The sequence below is a fragment of the Lithobates pipiens genome, unplaced genomic scaffold, assembly GCF_037356315.1.
Source record: "Lithobates pipiens isolate NorthernLeopardFrog02 unplaced genomic scaffold, aLitPip1_a1.2 Scaffold_18, whole genome shotgun sequence".
NCBI classification, from domain to species: domain Eukaryota; kingdom Metazoa; phylum Chordata; class Amphibia; order Anura; family Ranidae; genus Lithobates; species Lithobates pipiens.
In genome coordinates, this window is record NW_027507758.1 from 284,261,190 (window position 1) to 284,281,136 (window position 19,947).

The 19,947-nt window shown below is 45.9% G+C and overlaps 1 protein-coding gene across 2 annotated transcripts in view; it reads left to right on the forward strand.

Annotated features, from left to right (window-relative positions):
• LOC143987902 (amine sulfotransferase-like) overlaps positions 1 to 19,947 on the forward strand; it is a 52,486-nt gene that overhangs the window by 8,231 nt on the left and 24,308 nt on the right. For both annotated transcript variants that reach the window (XM_077487072.1, XM_077487073.1), the window contains one exon: positions 14,766 to 14,974. In XM_077487072.1, the coding sequence (XP_077343198.1) occupies positions 14,766 to 14,974 (209 nt within the window). The remainder of the gene's footprint in view (positions 1 to 14,765; positions 14,975 to 19,947) is intronic.

The window sequence follows — 19,947 nt, forward strand, 5'->3', positions numbered from 1 at the left end:
TTCCTTCCCAGTTGACAGCAGAATTCAAAGGTAACATCCCTGCCCATGCCAGCTAGACCATGAGTCTGTGGTAATATAGACCTTACTGCTGACCGCCCCTGTCCAACAAGACAAAAACATTGCCTTCTACATGCCGGCAGAGAGCTGGAATGGCCTTCCGTGAAAAGTTGGTGGTGTACTGCTAGCAGATTGGCTTAAGTACTTCAGTACTTCATCTATACCTTCATTCCTCTCAGTGCAGGTTTTTGAGAGGACTTCAGTAGGGTTGGAGATCCCAGATGAGGAGCAAGGAGAAGTCTGCCTTTTTCTTTGATCTGGGTTTTTCAAGTGCTGTTGCCAACAGATATTGTAATTATTAATATATTTAATTTATTTATATATAATGAATATATTTAATTTAGCTTTTATCTATGTAGGGCGGAACATATTATCGTCACAGAAATCTCTGGTAGACCAAACAAGTCAGTGCCTAAGCCTGTGTATACAAACAATGGGATCCAAACCTCATTGTTTTACACATACTGGCTTCAAAGGATCCCATGCTGGGATATTCAATGAAGGGAGGCCAACCCATAATCAATTCTTAAATTCCTGGGAAAATTCAAGTTAAGCTCCTGCTCAGAATAGTCACAAGGATTTGCATTAAAGGGGGTGACTTATGCAAAGTATAGGGATTGGAGATGTAGCCAGTCTTTAATCAGGAATAGGGAAGCTCACCAATCAGAGCCCCGCTATGCCAACCAATGAGCCATCAGCATGTAATGTTATACACAGACTAGATGGGAGGGAAACACACACTTTTATGGGAGAGCAACCATCAAAATTGAACCTTAGTGCAATTATGAGGGTAATTATGGGAAAGGTCTGCATTTTACTTGTAATTAACCACTTGCCGCCCGCCCTATAGCAAATAGACGGCGGCAAAGTGGTTGCATAATCCTGACCGGATGTCATATGACGTGATCAGGATTATGAGCCGCTGCGCGCCCCCGGGGGCGCGCATCGCGGCGATCGTTGTTGCGGGGTGTCAGTCTGACACCCGGCAACTACGATCTCGGTAAAGAGTCTCCGACGGAGACTCTTTACCACGTGATCAGCCGTGTCCAATCACGGCTGATCACAGTGTAAATAGGAAAAGCCGGTGATCGGCTTTTCCTCACTCGCATCTGTCAGACGCGAGTAGAGGAGAGCCGATCGGCTGCTCCTCTGACAGGGGGGGTCTGTGCTGATCGATTATCAGCACAGCCCCCCGAGGATGCCCACACTGGACCACCAGGGACGCCACCAGACCACCAGGGATGCCAAGGACAAGGTATGCCACCCTAGACCACCAGGGATTCCAATCAGTGCCACAATGGATGCCAATCAGTGCCCATAATGGATGCCAATCAGTGCCCACAATGGGCATCACTGATTGGCATGCATTATTGATTGGCACTGATTGGCATCCATTAGTACAATATATTATAATACAATGCCGCCTATCAGTTCCCATCTGTGCTGCCTATCAGTGCCTACCCATGCCCACCTGTGCCGCCTACCCATGTCCACCTGTGCCGCCTACCCATGCCCACCTGTGCCACCTATCCATGCCCATCCATGCCAATCTGTGCCAATTTGTGCCACCTATCAGTGCCCATCCGTGTCGCCCATCAGTGCCACATATCGGTGTCCATCAATGCCGCCTCATCAGTGCCACTTCATTGGTGCCACCTCATCGGTGCCCATCAGTGCTGCCTTATCATTGCCCATCAGTGTAACCCCATCAGTGCCCATCAGTGAAGGAGAAAACTTACTTATTTGCAAAGTTTTGAAACTAAAACAAAAAAAAACATTTTTTTTTTCAAAATTTTCGGTATTTTTTTTATTTGTTTAGCAAAAAATAAAAACCGCAGAGGTGATCAAATACCACCAAAAGAAAGCTCTATTTGTGGGAAAAAAATGATAAAAATTTCATTTGGGTACAGTGTAGCATGACCGCGCAATTGTCATTCAAAGTGCGACAGCGCTGAAAGCTCAAAATTGGTCTGGGCAGGAAGGTGTTTAAGTGCCCGGTATTGAAGTGGTTAAATATGTTTGCAGATTGTTTTCAGGACTATACTCTGTATTTCTTCATGCAATTCTCTTATTTTAACCTAATATTTTTTTCTTGGTTTAGACTATAGATAGATGGTTGTGTATTAGATAGAAAGAACTCTCATTTAACCCAAATCATATCTGAGAGATATTAAATCTCAAATATAATATACGGGAAAAAGACTGCATGGGAGGTCGTCATATGTCTGGTCAAGCATGTGGTTCCCAAGCGGCTGCTGTTGTGGCCACACTTGATCCGCTTCAGACAAAGGTTGCAAACAGCAACGGTGCGATCTGCTGCACACGTGTCCAAAAAGGCCCACACCAAGGAACTTTTCAAAATCAGCGGGGAGTCAGCAGGGCCCTGCACCTGCGGAGCTCTGCAGTATGATGCAGTAGGGTGGCTGCCCTTAAGCTGCCCCCTAGAGGACATCCTGCCTCGGAGTTGTGCCTGCTCTTCCTCTTCTATTCATTCAGGCAACCAAGTAGAGTCAGTAACTTCATCATCCCCTCCCTCCTCGTCACTGGAGCAAACTTGGCACTATGCTGCAGCTGGGGGAACAAGACTGCCAGTTGCTTGTCCTTCTTGGACACCCCGTCTCTCTAGGCTCACATTACTCCCTTTCTCAAGCTGGGAACCAACATCGGAGCCTTCAAATCGCTGTGCATCCTCCACCAGCATGTACCAGACACTGTGCTCGAATAGTTCGGGGGACTCCTCCGTGCATGATGGTTGGGCTCTTCTAGCGGCCAATGACCATCTGCCTCTCCTTGGTGGCCTTCTGAACATGATGTATATTTTGTTTTGCAACACCGCACTACCCTGTATTGTGTACACCACCAGAAAAGTAGTAGCAACTGCACTACAGCTACACTGTATTGTAATTACAATTTTTGATCTAATATTTCACAGCAGGACCCGTTCCTGCACTCAACAAGAGCATCTGTGAGGCTTTACATTGTTGTACCACCACCACCGCCACCTAAGGCCCAATATTTCTGCCTTTGTTTAACAGGGTCATGTTATTACAATTCTTGAAGTAATATTTCACAGCAGGGCCTGTTCAAGTGTCCACCAAGAAACTGTAACTGTGAGGGCTTATAGTGTCCTGGTACCACCAACACCTAAGGCCCAATTTCCCCCAGAGTGTATAGGGCAGGCCGCATAGTATATACAGGCAGTCCCCTATTTTCAAACATCCGACTTACAAACGACTCCTACATAGAAACGGAAGGAGACATCAGGAAGTGAGAGTAAATCTACCCCTAGGAAGGGAAATTCTCTCCTGTAAGAGCAACATTGCATTACAGCCACAGTTTTAAATTCCTTTTTTTCCTTTAGAAATGTAATTTTGTGCAGGTTCTAAACAGGGGTCCCCGCAGACTGCTTGATTTTTGCATGCAGTCCTTGCATAAGAACCAAAATGGCGCCGCCGGGAGTGTGGAGACTCGGAGCGCCCACCGGACTATATAGCAGCAACAGAGGATTCCTCCATCAATATGGAGGACCCAGCAGATCTATCTTCTGCGCAGCTACCTTCTGCAGGGGACAGAGGTAAGCAGATTGCTGATTCCTCAGCACACTTCTCTGACAAGGAGCCCCCTTTGAAAAAGCAATATGGCGCTGGGACCTGTAGTCCCACAGCAGAAGGTCCAGCCCCTCTTCCCCTAGCTGCCTACCCTACCTCTGACAACCCAGCATCTGAGCACTTCCTCAAGGCTATGCTGCTCTCCCTACAGGCAGATCTCCACATGAACTGAAAGTGTCCATTAACCAGCTAGAGGACAAGGTCATCTGACTAGAAGACTGTACCACCCATATTGAGCAGCATTTATCTGAGGCCACTAAAGCTCACAGCACAGTAGTGCACATACAAGATGACCACTCTGCAACTATTCAGATGCTCCGCCTAAAAGTCGCAGACTTAGAGGACAGGTCGTGACGCAATAACATTGAAATCAGAGGGGTTCCTGAGTCTCTGCCCCCTCCCCGAAATAGTCCCAACTTGCATTAGCTATTTTGCAAACTCATTCCGTCACTGACGACAAATGATGTGCTGATTGACTGTGCACACAGGATACAAAAGCCACCGCATCTACCGGCTTCAGTCCCCAGAGACATATTTTCCTTAATGTGGAAGAAATTAATTTGCGCTAATATCATGCGTGCAGTGAGATCTCTGTGCACCCTTCCAGAGCCCTTTGCTAAAATCTACCGCTGTACAATGACATCTCGGCAGCTACCACCCAAGCACGCAAATCCTTTGCTCCAGTAACGGCAATACTCAATGAGCATAAGTTACCCTATAAATGGGGTTATCCTTCCAAACTACTGGTCACATACCACAATTAGCAAGTATCCATACACACCCCCAAAGATGGGCTCAAGCAACTGAATAACTGGGGCATTATCTCTCGTGATCTCCCATCTACTCCAAAATCAGGGCCAACTTCCAGAATCCCCAACCCCTGGGAATCAAAAGCTCTGCCATAATGGTAACATGTCTTGATCCTATACCCTTCATAGAGAAGGGATCTATCTCAGGCTGGTTTATATTGTCGCTCAACAGATTTCACTAGTGGAGGAGTAGAACCACGTTTGGAACTCTCTCCATGCTTCCCAGTTTTAGTGTGCTAGGCACACTTATTTGTCACACTCATTTATTAGTCTACACCAACAGTTTTGTATTAATAGTTTTATAAGTTACTTGTTTATAAATAAATCTACCCTTCACTGTTATTGAATAGCTGAGTTGAATCCTCTGTATCTCACAGACTCCAACCCAGACTATACCTATTGTATCAACTGTTTGAGTATCCACAGTAATCTTCCCTTGACCTCTTTCCCCCCTTCCTATCACCCTTGCTTCAGACAGAGAGAGTTCACCTCGGTACCAACAAGACATACACGTCTAGTCCTGCACTGTGTCACTGACGATTACCTCCTTGAATGCAAAGGGGCTTAATAGCCCTTTTATGTGCTCACTATTATGGCAAGAGGCTATATCATAAAAAGCCGATATCCTCTGAGAAATGCGTCTCCTGAACGCAGAGTATGTCTCCCCAATGCTCCCACAAATTGTTCCCTCACTGCTTCCACACATGTGCTGAAAAAAAGGGGAGTCATGATAGCAATTCGATCCTCCATAGCGTTTACCCTCCATCATCTCGAACAAGACTCCTTGGGGAGATATCTAATCTTATCTGCCTCCTTCAATAATCTACACCTTATTATTGTAAACATATATGCTCCAAATATCCACCAAAGGTCCTTTTACAAATCTATAATCTAAAAAATCCAACACTACCCCAGAGACCGAATTATAATATGTAGATACTTCAACGAAGTCATCGACCCCCCAGTTGGACTCCTCCAATATCAAACATAGAAAATACACGGCCCTGTCATCTCTACTCTCCCTCGAAGACCTTTACGACCCTTGGAGATGTCAACATGGTACTGAGAGGGACTACTCTTTCTTCTCAAACACCCAAAACTCATACTCCAGGATAGACTTGTTCCTGACCTCCAAGGCACTATTACAAAAAATCTCTCGACCTAGGGTCGGAGTCATTACCTGGTCAGACCATGCCCCGGCATCCATTACTATATCCATTACCCCCACAACACTTAGACACACTCCATGACGCTTGAATGCATCATTACTTGGTGCCACGGAGACTCAGGAACAGGTACGTTCTGAGATCTCTGTCTTCTTTAACTCCAACACAGGGTCCGTTTCCAACCCTGCGATCCTTTGGAATGCCCATAAATCAGCATTAAAAGGAATATTTCAAAAGTTGGGTGCCCAGGAAAAGAAGAAAAAAACTATAACCGTTAACTCTCTCCTTGACCGTATCAAAACACTTGAAGCCCTAAACAAACAAAACCCTACGCAAAGCATCACAGACGAAATCAGGAAAGTAAGGAATGAATTACAGTAAGCTCCTACTTACAAAAAGGCTTTGATTTCTAACTTAGGCGCCTTTGCCTCTCTTGGTACTTCCAAGGTAATAGATTCGGTAAAGTTCTAGCACAGCAATACAAACGTAGGGTCGCGCAAACCAGAATCCCTTTCCATTTAGACGAACAGGGACATACAATGACAAACCCAAAAGACATAGCTGACGGCTTTAGCTCATTCTATTCTAAGTTATACAACCTCTCGCAGTCCACATCCGAGCCCAATCCTACCTCCCAACAAATAAGATTTCCTAACCCTCCTCAAACTCCCTACCATTACCCCGACACAGCTCAAATGCCTTTCCCAACCATTCTCGCATCATGAAATCTCTAAAGCTATCAGAGACCTCCCCCCTTCATAAATCACCAGGACCAGATGGATTTATAAATGAATATTACAAATCCTTCCAAGACCAATTAGTATCCCATCTCCGTAATACCTTTAATACATTTCTAACAACTGGAGAAATACCATCGGAATCCCTTGAAGCAGTGATAACCAGGGGCGGGCTGGGCCGGGGGGCAGGGTGGAAATTTCCCCCCAGGCCGGCGTCTAAATTATGTTTAACGGCTGCTGGCTGTTCTTTTTTATTTTTTTTTTTATTTTTATTTTTTCTTTTATTTTTTTTTTCTTGCTGTGACTGGAGCGGCCGCCCGGGTCACAGCTTCCTTTAAATAGCCTCCCCGCAGCCGCCGCCGATTGGCTGGCTCGAAGCTGCTGCCCAGCCTGCGCTGCATTGTGGGAGTTGTAGTCCAGCTGCGCTAAAGCTCCTGGAGGTGTGAGCGCAGCAGGACTACAACTCCCACCTCCCAGGAGACCCAGAGGCAGGCTAGGTGTGTGTGGCACGTCGGGGGAGGGGACGCCCGGCGTCAAGAACGTCACGTCGCACGTGACCTGCTGGGAGGCGTGGCTAGCTGCAGTCGGCTTAGGAACAAGACCGGCTGCTTCATCACCCCCACCCCCGAAGAGTGGCAACTTGGCAAGGACCTGGGCCTGGCGCAGTGCTCCCCATCAACGCTCCCCAGCCTGAAGTAAGGTATTTCTAAGGGGAGAAGTTAGGCATCATTACAATTAAACATTTTGGCAGTGTGTTTTTTTTTCTAACACCCCCCACCAGCGGACTTAAAACCCCCCCTCCCCCCCAACAGCGGACTTAACACCCCCCCTCCCCCCCACCAGCGGACTTAACACCCCCCCCCTCCCCTCCACCAGCGGACTTAACACCCCCCCCTCCCCTCCACCAGCGGACTTAACACCCCCCCTCCCCTCCACCAGCGGACTTAACACCCCCCCTCCCCCCCACCAGCGGACTTAACACCCCCCCTCCCCCCACCAGCGGACTTAACACCCCCTCTCCCCCCACCAGCGGACTTAACAACCAGCGGACTTAACACCCCCCCCCTCCCCCCACCAGCGGACTTAACACCCCCCACCAGCGGACTTAACATCCTCCCCCTCCCCCCCACCAGCGGACTTAACATCCTCCCCCCACCAGCGGAATTAACACCCTCCCACCAGCGGAGTTAACACCCTCCCCCTCCCCCCCACCAGCAGACTTAACACCCTCCCCCTCCCCCCAGCAGCGGACTTAACACCCTCCCCCCAGCAGCGGACTTAACACCCTCCCTCCCAGCAGCGGACTTAACACCCCTTCTCCCCCCACCAGCGGACTTAACACCCCCCCTCCCCCCAGCAGCGGACTTAACACCCTCCCCCCAGCAGCGGACTTAACACCCTCCCCACCCAGCAGCGGACTTAACACCCTCCCCACCCAGCAGCGGACTTAACACCCTCCCCACCCAGCAGCGGACTTATCACCCACCCCCCCAGCAGCGGACTTATCACCCACCCCCCCCAGCAGCGGACTTATCACCCTCCCCACCCAGCAGCGGACTTAACACCCTCCCCACCCAGCAGCGGACTTAACACCCTCCCCACCCAGCAGCGGACTTATCACCCACCCCCCCCAGCAGCGGACTTAACACCCTCCCCCCCAGCAGCGGACTTAACACCCTCCCCCTCCCCCCCACCAGCGGACTTAACACCCTCCCCCCCACCAGCGGACTTAACACCCTCCCCCCCACCAGCGGACTTAACACCCTCCCCCTCCCCCCAGCAGCGGACTTAACACCCTCCCCCCAGCAGCGGACTTAACACCCTCCCCCCCAGCAGCGGACTTAACACCCTCCCCCCCAGCAGCGGACTTAACACCCTCCCCCCCAGCAGCGGACTTAACACCCTCCCCCCCAGCAGCGGACTTAACACCCTCCCCCCCAGCAGCGGACTTAACACCCTCCCCCGCAGCAGCGGACTTAACACCCTCCGTCTCCCCCCACCAGCGGACTTAACACCCTCCCCCCACCAGCGGACTTAACACCCTCCCCCCCACCAGCGGACTTAACACCCTCCCCCTCCCCCCCACCAGCGGACTTAACACCCTCCCCCTCCCCCCCACCAGCAGACTTAACACCCTCCCCCTCCCCCCTACCAGCAGACTTAACACCCTCCCCCTCCCCCCCACCAGCAGACTTAACACCCTCCCCCTCCCCCCCACCAGCAGACTTAACACCCTCCCCCTCCCCCCCACCAGCAGACTTAACACCCTCCCCCTCCCCCCCACCAGCAGACTTAGATAACGCCCTCCTCCCCACCAGCAGACTTAGATAACACCCCCCCACCAGTGGACTAGTCCAAGCAATCCCCCTCCTCCCGCACACACGGCAGGAAGCACAGACGCACACAGCCACCCCCTATACCCCCCCAGTCAGTGGAGCGGACTGATTCAGGAGGACACCCGCCTGCTGCATGCCTGCCACTTACCCCATCTTAGTGGTGGGTCAGGCAGCGGGTGAATTGCAGCGAGATGCATATAGGGAGTGGAGAGGAGAGAAGGGGCACAACTGCATTTTGGTTCTCCTGTTTTGAACGGAGCCCTCCGTGCTTTCTGTGAATTTAACCCAGTCACACATTGAAGTGTATTTGGAAATTCAAACTCTGGGCAGTGGGCACTGAGGGCTAGGACAGGCATGCAGAGATTTGCTATGCTACATAGACCTGTGAGTTCGCTATCCCACAAGAATATATTCCTGCAATTGCCTGGAGAGATTTTGAGCTCCCAGTACTGTATAGAGGGCTGTGAGACAGACCCAGGCCTTGACACCCTGGGCCCCAGCTGACCCCCACATCCCATGGGCACTGATCAGGCTGCACTAATGGGTACTTTTTGCACTGGTGAGGCTGTGTTTATGGGCACTAAACAGGCTGCACTGGTGAGTCTGCACTGATTGGCACTGATTAGGCTGCATTGATGACCATTGATCAAGCTGCACTCATGGGTGGTACTGTCTGCACTGATGGGCACTGTCTATATTGGTGACCGTGAAGCTGCATCGATGGGCACTGTCTATATTGGTGACCGTGAAGCTGCATTCATGGGCACTGTCTATATTGGTGACCGTGAAGCTGCATTGATGGGCACTGATCTGTGTGTTTTGAGAGCTGTGCATGCTGTTGTATGTTTTGAAGCTAGACTTGTATACCAGTGATGTATCTGGGAAGTAGGCATGTTGTTGCAGAATAATTTCCACCTATAGGCTCGGTGCTCATTGGTGCGATGTGGGAACCCTGCAAATCCACTGTGGCTTCCCGCATTGCACCTGACTCGCAGATAGTTCATACTGCCCTATGTGAACTGCTGGTAGTGTCAATATAAAGTTAATGACACGCCTAAATCCGTTTGCGTATCGCAGTGCAAACTGTCAATTCACCCATGCAATCCAATTCTGGTGCGGCCCAAAAAAGGTTCTCTACGTGTTTGGTCTCAATGCGATGCAAATTTAGCCATACAATCTGTATGGCTGAATTCACATCACACAGACATCGCATGTGATCTGCACAGCAGTGCGATGTGAATCACATGCGATGTCTGACATCACAGCAGTTTGAACCAGCCCGTACTGTACAGCTTTATTGTTAAGTGTTTGTGGGAATTTTGTGGTTTCAGGGGTCTCCAAACTTTGGCCATACAGTTCAGGAACTACAATTCCCATCATGCCTAGTCAAGTCTTTGAATGTCAGAGTTTTACAATGCCTCATGGGTGCGTAGTTCTGCAACAGCTGGAGAGCCGTAGTTTAAAACCAGGTGGGCATGGATGGTGAGCTGATTCGGTGGTTCAATGGGCCTCTTGACTGGACTTGCCCCCCAGGCCTAAGGCTGCCAGCCCTCCCCTGGTGATAACTACCATACATAAACCTGGTAAACCATTCCAAGATCCAGCTAACTATAGGCCCATTTCACTTCTAAACACCGACCTCAAAATCTGTACCAAATTATTAGCCACACGTCTCGCTGAGTAAATGCCCAACTTCATCCACCCAGATCAGGTAGGATTCACTCCCTATAGACAAGCCTCAGATGCCACTCGTAGGTTCATAGACCTCATACATTGGGCAGAGCATCACCAGACGCCTTCTCTGCTGATCTCTTTAGATGCAGAGAAGGCGTTTGATCGAGTTAACTGGCTATATCTAGATTTGGTCCTTCAGAAATTTGTCATTCACGGCCCCTTTCTTCAAGCAATCTTAGGCCTCTATTCTACACCTAGAGTGAAGGTCTTGACCTCTGGCATGCTTTCCACCCCTTTCCCTATTACTAACGGGACCAGGCAAGGGTGTCCCTTATCGCCACTAATATTTGCACTTATCATTGAGCTGCTAGCTCACGCCATACGATCACACCCCCACATTTCTGGATTACCAATCGGCCAACACTCCCATAAGATCGGCCTATATGCCAATGACATAATCATATGGCTCACAGACCCTTTGAAATCTCAACCACCTCTTTGTGATCTCCTATGTATAAATTGAACCAATCTAACTCAGCTATGTTGGGTGTTTCTTTACCGTCACATCTCAAGACAGCTATCACCACAGTCTCTCCCTTTTCCTGGGTCCCCAACTGATCCATGCCATATCTAGGTATACAAATAGCATTCCCTTCAAGTGTACTTCTACGCACCAATCTCTCTATACTGATCCAGAAACTTCAGGATATATCCAAATCACTACTCAATGGCTGTACCTCTTGGGCAGGGTGCATAGCCCTATCCAAGATGTTTCTACTACCCCACATTCTGTATTTCTTCAGGACACTTCCATTACCTATACTTCAATTGGATATAGCCAAACTACAAAGGATCCTTAATCACTTCATCTGGGCGGCACATAAGCCCTGCATTAAATCCACCTTACTACAAATCCCCAAAACATATGCTGGACATGGAGCACTAGACCTCAGATCCTACTACAAAGCAACTATACCCGACCAGGCCAAAAAAACTCTGGGACTCTGCCTCTACATAGCCCTGGACTCAAATTGAAGCTTTAGCCCTGACTCAAAGCCCTGCATCGATTCTAGCAGCCACGTGGATTGGATACCATCCCCCTCGCTCCTTTTTACCAACTGTTAATGCTACAATATCCACATGGATAGCAATCATCCAAAACTCTTTGGGGCTACATACTCAAGCATTGCATCAGCTACCATTAGCTACCATGTCTCTCCTTTCAACTGACTTACCTCTGCACAGATGGGTCTCACTAGGTCTCCAAAAAATAGGAGACCTCTACCAGAACTCTCAGCTTATATCCTTCCAACAACTTAAAGAGAGCTTTGCCCTCCTCATCTACCTAAGAATCCGCCACATCCTTGCACATACCTTGACTTCACTCAACACTCTGACCAAGGACCTCTTATCCTTCTTCAACCTAACAAAAGACACGGAATCTCATACCTCTATAGACTGCTCATAAAGCCTAAACAGGGTGGAAAATCCTCAGCTATATCTTTCTGGGAATCCACCCTAAGATGCGAACTTCCTCCTTCCCTCTGGTATCAAGCTATAAGCACCCCCAGAAACATTTCTCATTGGGAGACTCTATTAAAAATCCTTTATGGCTGGTACTATACACCGGTGAAATTGGCCCGAATGTTCACATCCCACTCCAGGAAATGCTGGAGGAACTGTGATATGGATGGACATATCTTTCACATTTGGTGGGAATGCCCGTCCATTACTAAATTCTAGACGGATGTCTCCAACCTCATTAAAGATGTAACTAAAGCATCTATCACATTAACTTCTCGGGTGGCTCTCTTCGGTCTGGAACTATCAAACTGGCACCCAAAATTTCACCCCATTATTACACATATCCTAATTGCTAGGCTCTGGAAACAGACCAGAGCACCCACTCTGAACCATCCTACTAATATCCTAAATGATCATCTCTCTAGGGAACTCCTATTTGCCAAATCACAGCTGAAAGTGAATAAATTCTATGATCACTGGCAATATTGGCTGTCAGATCCCCAAGCTGCACCATGTTCTTAAGCACTTGCAAGGTCACCAGTTCCTTTTTATTATCTGATGACCCTCCCTATAAAGGGTCATCTATCTGCCTAATCGCCCGCTCTGAATTGAGTCATCCGGGAAAGACCACACTTACTGTACATTGTAGAGCTTAAGGTGATATTGCTAAAACTTTTACACACTGTCCCACTTCATTCCTCTACCACTCTCCTGATCTCCTGATCTCCTTCTCCCCACCCCCCGTTAAATAAAAAAACAAAAACAAAATACTAGACCCTTACTATCTTGGGTCAGACCAGATATTGTCAATCTCCTTGTATTGTTTGCAACTTCTCTGCTACAATTGTTGTACCATAACTAAGTGTCTCAATAAAGAACATATAAATAAAATAAAATAAAAAATGTGAATATTCAAATAACTATTGCCCGATAGTGATAAATCCATATGAGTACTTTATACATACACAATAATTCGGAAAAGTTAAAAAATTCAACGCATTCATTCAAGCCATGAGGAAAGACAGTACCAAGTTTGTGAATCCACATCATCTCAGCATCACTTAATCTATTCATTCTATTATGGTCAGTTGAACCTTGAATAAATTAAATAGGCGTCAAATAGATCCCCTCTTCGCCTGAATGCGCCCCATTTGGGCTATGCTTCTTCTTTTTTCTTCCCTCCTTTCTCTATTTTGCCTTGTCCCCCCCCCCCCTTTTTTTTTGCCCATGGTGGTGCTTTGGTTAGTTTGCTAGATCTGGCTTGTAAGCTTTCTGGTTTGGAGATGGAAATATGGGGGGTTTATGGTCACGATTACACAAATCATATTCTGACACTTGTCATTGTGTTCCTGGTCAAGATCCTGTACGCTGGCCCATTTATCTTTTGTAGCAATCATTCCGGCCCCCTTGGAAATGTCCCTGTTTTGGGATATTGCTGTATTTCTCTTATTGTTTGTTTTTTGCAAAAGCCACTTTTTGTCTGTTTTCTGCGCTATTCATTTATTTTTATTTTTTTGTATTGACCCCAGATTGTCAGGTGTATGTCTAGTGTTTTTCTATTTCGTATGTTAAAACATTTTTTTTTTAAATAAAATTAGATTGGAGATAAATAGGTGTTAGAGGTAAAGTCTTCTTTATGATATTGTAAAAAATGTTTTGAAAAGCAAAGATACTGGAAGTTAGTTTGTACATTTAATATTTGTTTATTCAGCCATTTTTGCTGTGTTTGTTTAGTGTGTCTGACATACTGAATCTGACAGGTACATTTTATCACATAGATTACATATTTGGATGGATTTTTTTAAGGTAAATAGGCTTTATATTGTGCAAGGGAATTTTCCCTAAGAATAGTGAATGTGGTGAAAATTCACTTTGCAAACAATACCGAATCATCTGCAAAGAAAATTTTAAAAAGTCAGCTGATCTTCACCTCATTCACTAAGCTAAGTAAAAATTTCCTTACACAGTGAATAACCGATTTACTTTTGGTAAATCAACTCCATTGTGTCTCATAGTCCACATATGTATAGATTATTTTTATTGTTTAAAGCGGAAGTAAACCCATCAATCTAACAGTTTGAAAAAACAGTTACATTCCCGGCATGCCAGAAATGCTAACTGTCACATTGGTTGTGCTCTCCACCAAACTGTAAAACCATCCATTGGCTGGTGTCATAACTGATCACATGTGCAGCTTCATGGCAGTTAAAGATTAAACGGAGGCCAAGATGGCAGCTTCCTTGGCTGAAAATGATAGGAGGGTTTACTTCCACTTTAAGTAATGGAAGTTTGTTCATGTGTAACAAAATTATAACATAGGCATCTGCTTTGCTGACATTTATAGATACCAGCTTTGATGTGTTTTCTTCTTATCTGACCTATTATTTTTAATTTTATTAGATGAAATATAACTAGCTAAGGTAGATCTTCAAAAAATTATGTTTGGTTTACTTTAAACTTTAAAAAAAAAATTATTTTTATAGTTTAAATCAGAACATAATATAATTTTGATCTCTCTATACTCTTTGTAATAAATGTTACTTTCTTATTTTTACCTACATTGTGTAGCTGTTTTTGTTATTTTGGTTTTAATAGTCTTCTTGTATTATCTTTTTTACTGGCTCTATTATTAGTCTCAAAGAATATTGTGTTCTTCAGATCTTTGGTATACTATCTTGGCTTACTCTTCAAAAAAAGATTCATACAGCTGAACGGGATATTATGGAGCCATGGCTTATAACTCAAAACATGTAAATGACTATTAATATCAACAATTTTAAAGGGCATTTTAGAAATTTACAGTGTTTGCTGTAAGGATAACAACATGTAAAAACGACTGAAATGTTATTTTCAGGTACAATATGGTCACAGCAAGTTTTAAATCTGATCTTTAATGAAGGACATAGAAATGGATCAGAAGATATTGACAACATGACCAGAGCTCCGTGGATTGAATATAATTTATACAACATTGACTTTAAAAGCCGACAATCTCCTCGCCTCTTCACATCACACTTGCCTTACTATCTTATGCCAAAAGATCTCAGGTTCAGGAGAGCAAAAGTAAGCAACATGCATGGATTTTTAGTATTTTAATTTATGTTCAAATAATAATAATTATATTAATATATTAAATGCTGAAACATACAAATGGAAAAAAAAATATTATATACACAAAAAGTGAGTACACCCCTAACATTTTTGTAAATATTTTAGGCTCCTTTCACACGGGGCGGATCAGTAATGATCCGCCCCGTGATGATCTGCTCGCTCAGCGGGGATCGCTCCGTTGTTCCCGCTGAGCCGGCGGCGGACAGGGCAGTCTCTGCACACTGTGCAGGGACCACCCTGTCAGCTCTCCACTCTCCTCTATAGGGATCGGATGAGCACGGACCGTCTGTCTGTGTTCATCCAATCCGCTCTGCAGACAGATAGAAAAATAGGATTTTCCTCTGTCTGCAGAATCGGACAGTAGCGGAGGCGGACAATAGTGAGTGTCTACGGATGTTCATCCGCAGACACCCGCTATCCCATAGGGATGCATGTATGTCCGTATTTCATCCGCAAACGGATGGATGAAATACGGACATACTGTCCGCATGTGTGAAAGGGGCCTTATTATATCTTTTCATGTGACAACACTGAAGAAATTACACTTTGCTACAATGTAAAGTAGTGAGTGTACAGCTTGTATAACAGTGTAAATTTCCTGTCCCCTAAAAATAAGCTCAACACACAGCCATTAATGTCTAAACCACTGGCAACAAAAATGAGTACACGCCTAAGTGAAAATGTCCAAATTAGGCCCAAAGAGTCAATATTTTGTGTGACCACCATTATTTTCCAGCACTGCCTTAACTCCCTTGGGCATGGAGTTCACCAGAGCTTCACAGGTTGCCACTGGAGTCCTCTTCTACTCCTCCATGACAACATCACAGAGTTGGTGGATGTTAGAGACCTTGCGCTCCTCCACCTTCCATTGGAAGATGCCCCACAGATGCTCAATAGGGTTTAGGTCTGGAGATATGCTTGGCCAGTCCATCACCTTCACCCTCAGCTTCTTTAGCAAGGCAGTGGTCGTCTTGGAGGTGTGTTTGGGGTCGTTATCATATTGGAATACTGCCCTGCAGCCCAGTCTCAGAGGGGAGGTGATCTTGCTGTACTTCAATATGTCACAGTACATGTTGGCATTCATGGTTACCTTAACCACTTCAGCTCCGGACCAATAAACACCTTAAGGACCAGAGGTCTTTTTGCAATTTCGCACTGCGCTGCTTTAACTGGTAATTGCGCGGTCATGCAATATTGCACCCAAACTAAATTTGCGTCCTTTTCTTCCCACAAATAGAGCTTTCTTTTGATGGTATTTGATTGCCTCTGCGATTTTTTTTTTTTGCGATATAAATGGAAAAAGAGCGAAAATTTTGAAAAAAAAAGATATTTTCTTCTTTTTGTTATAAGAAAAATCGAATAAACTAAATTTTAGTCATACATTGAGGGCAAAATTTATTCAGCCACATGTCTTTAGTAAAAAAAATGTCAATAAGCGTATATTTTTTGGTTTGCGCAAAAGTTATAGCGTCTACAAACTAGAGTACATTTTCTGGAATTTACACAGCTTTTAATTTATGACTGCCGATCTCATTTCTTGAGGTGCTAAAATGGCAGGGCAGTACAAATCCCCCCCAAATGACCCCATTTTGGAAAGTAGACACCCCAAGGAAATTGCTGATGGGTATGTTGAGCCCATTGAATATTTATTTTTTTTGTCCTAAGGGATTGAATAATGACAAAAAAAAAAAAAAAAATTTTTTTTACAAAAAGTTGTCACTAAATGATATATTGCTCACACATGCCATGGTTATATGTGGAATTGCACCCCAAAATATATTCCGCTACTTCTCCCGAGTATGGCGATACCACGTGTGTGGGACTTTTTGGGAGTCTAGTCGCGCACGGCACCCCGAAAACCAATCACCACCTTCAGGATTTCTAAGGGTGCAAATTTTTGATTTAACTCCTCACTACCTATCACAGTTTCGAAGGCCATAAAATGCCAAAATAGCACAAAACCCCCCAAAATGACCCCATTTTGGAAAGTAGACACCCCAAGCTATTTACTGAGAGGCATGTTGAGTCCATGGAATATTTTATATTTTGCCACAAGTTGCGGGAATATTACAAACTTTTTTTTTTTGCACCAAGTTGTCACTAAATGATATATTGCTCACACATGCTATGGGCATATGTGAAATGACACCCCAAAATACATTCTGCTGCTTCTCCCGAGTACGGGGATACCACATGTGTGGGACTTTTTGGGAGTCTAGTCGCGCACGGCACCCCGAAAACCAATCACCACCTTCAGGATTTCTAAGGGTGCAAATTTTTGATTTAACTCCTCACTACCTATCACAGTTTCGAAGGCCATAAAATGCCAAAATAGCACAAAACCCCCCAAAATGACCCCATTTTGGAAAGTAGACACCCCAAGCTATTTACTGAGAGGCATGTTGAGTCCATGGAATATTTTATATTTTGCCACAAGTTGCGGGAATATTACAAACTTTTTTTTTTTGCACCAAGTTGTCACTAAATGATATATTGCTCACACATGCTATGGGCATATGTGAAATGACACCCCAAAATACATTCTGCTGCTTCTCCCGAGTACGGGGAAACCACATGTGTGGGACTTTTTGGGAGTCTAGTCGCGCACGGCACCCCGAAAACCAATCACCACCTTCAGGATTTCTAAGGGTGCAAATTTTTGATTTAACTCCTCACTACCTATCACAGTTTCGAAGGCCATAAAATGCCAAAATAGCACAAAACCCCCCCAAATGACCCCATTTTGGAAAGTAGACACCCCAAGCTATTTACTGAGAGGCATGTTGAGTCCATGGAATATTTTATATTTTGCCAAAAGTTGCGGGAATATTACAAACTTTTTTTTTTTTGCACAAAGTTGTCACTAAATGATATATTGCTCACACATGCTATGGGCAGAAGTCAAATTACACCCCAAAATAAATTCTGCTGCTTCTCCCGAGTACGGGGATACCACATGTGGGGGACTTTTTGGGAGCCTAGCCACGTACGGGACCCCGAAAACCAAGCACTGCCTTCCGGATTTGAATATAAAATGCTATAAAAAACAAACTAACCAGAGTCACCCGTAACACTTATACGGTGATCAGTGGTGAAAGGGTTAACTAGGGGAAATCAGGGGGTTCAAATTTTTATTAGGTAGTATATGGGGGTCCCTGGCGCTATATAAAAACCTGACGGGGAACCTAAATAACTAACTGGCTAACCAGCGTCACCAGTGACACTTATACTGTGATCGCTGGTGAAAGGGGGTGAAAGGGTTAACTAGCAGCAATCAGGGGGTTAAAACCATTATTGGGTAGTATATCGGGGTACCTAGCGCTATAAAAACCTGGCGGTGAACCTAAAAAAATAACTAGCTACCTAGCGACACTAGCGACACTGATGCAGCGTTCAGAAAAATTATCGCTTAGTGACACTGGCAAAAGGGGGTGAAAGGGTTAACTAGCGGAAATCAGGGGGTTAAAACCATTATTGGGTAGTATATCGGGGTACCTAGCGCTATAAAAACCTGGCGGTGAACCTAAAAAAATAACTAGCTACCTAGCGACTGTAGCGACACTAATGCAGCGATCAGAAAAACGATCGCTTAGTGACACTAGCAAAAGGGGGTGAAAGGGTTAACTAGCGGCAATCAGGGGGTTAAAACCATTATTGGGTAGTATATCGGGGTACCTAGCGATATAAAAACCTGGCGGTGAACCTAAAAAAATAACTAGCTACCTAGCGACACATGCAGCGATCAGAAAAATGATCGCTTAGTGACACTGGCAAAAGGGGGTGAAAGGGTTAACTAGCGGCAATCAGGGGGTTAAAAACATTATTGGGTAGTATATCGGGGTACCTAGCGCTATAAAAACCTGGCGGTGAACCTAAAAAAATAACTAGCTACCTAGCGACTGTAGCGACACTAATGCAGCGATCAGAAAAACGATCGCTTAGTGACATTGGCAAAAGGGGGTGAAAGGGTTAACTAGCGGCAATCAGGGGGTTAAAAACATTATTGGGTAGTATATCGGGGTACCTAGCGATATAAAAACCTGGCGGTGAACCTAAAAAAATAACTAGCTACCTAGCGACACTAGCGACACATGCAGCGATCAGAAAAATGATCGCTTAGTGACACTGGCAAAAGGGGGTGAAAGGGTTAACTCTAGGGGCAATCAGGGGGTTAAATCTTTATTGGGGAGTGATGGGGGCTACCCTGGACCTAACACTAACTGTCCTGACAGTTTTTACTATCACAACTGACACTGAATGCATTGATCAGTAAAGAAATGATCAATGCAATCAGTGACACTGTGACTGGGGGGGGAGGGGGGGCGGGGGGGGGATCGGGGGGGGTTTGTGTGCCTGTGTGTACCTACATGTCAGTGTAGTGTTGGTGCACACTTACTTTTACTCTTCTCCTCGTAGTCCGGTCAAAAAGACCGCCCCGAGGAGAATGACATCACTTCCTCCTTCCTGTGTAAACAATACACAGGGGAGGAAGCTTCTCATTGGCCAGGAGCGATCCAGAGGGGGTGGCCGAAAACCAACGGCCATCCCCTCATCACGGAGCGCTCCTGGACCGAATCGGACCGCCGTAAACAGCGGGAGGGGGTCCGATCGGACCCCCCCACCCGCTGGAAGGCAATCACGTAGATGTACGTGATTGTGCCTGCCTGTGCCATTGTGCTGACGTACAATGGCAATACGGCGGTCCTCAAGTGGTTAATGAACTGTAGCTCCCCAGGGCTGGAAGCACTCATGCAGCAATAGACCATGACACTCTTACCCCCATGCCTGACTGTAGGCAAGACACACTTGCCTTTGTACTCACCTGGTTACCGCCACACACGCTTGACACCATCTGAACCAAATAAGTTTATCCTGGTCTCATCAGATCACAGGACATGGTTCCAGTAATCCATGTCCTTAGTCTG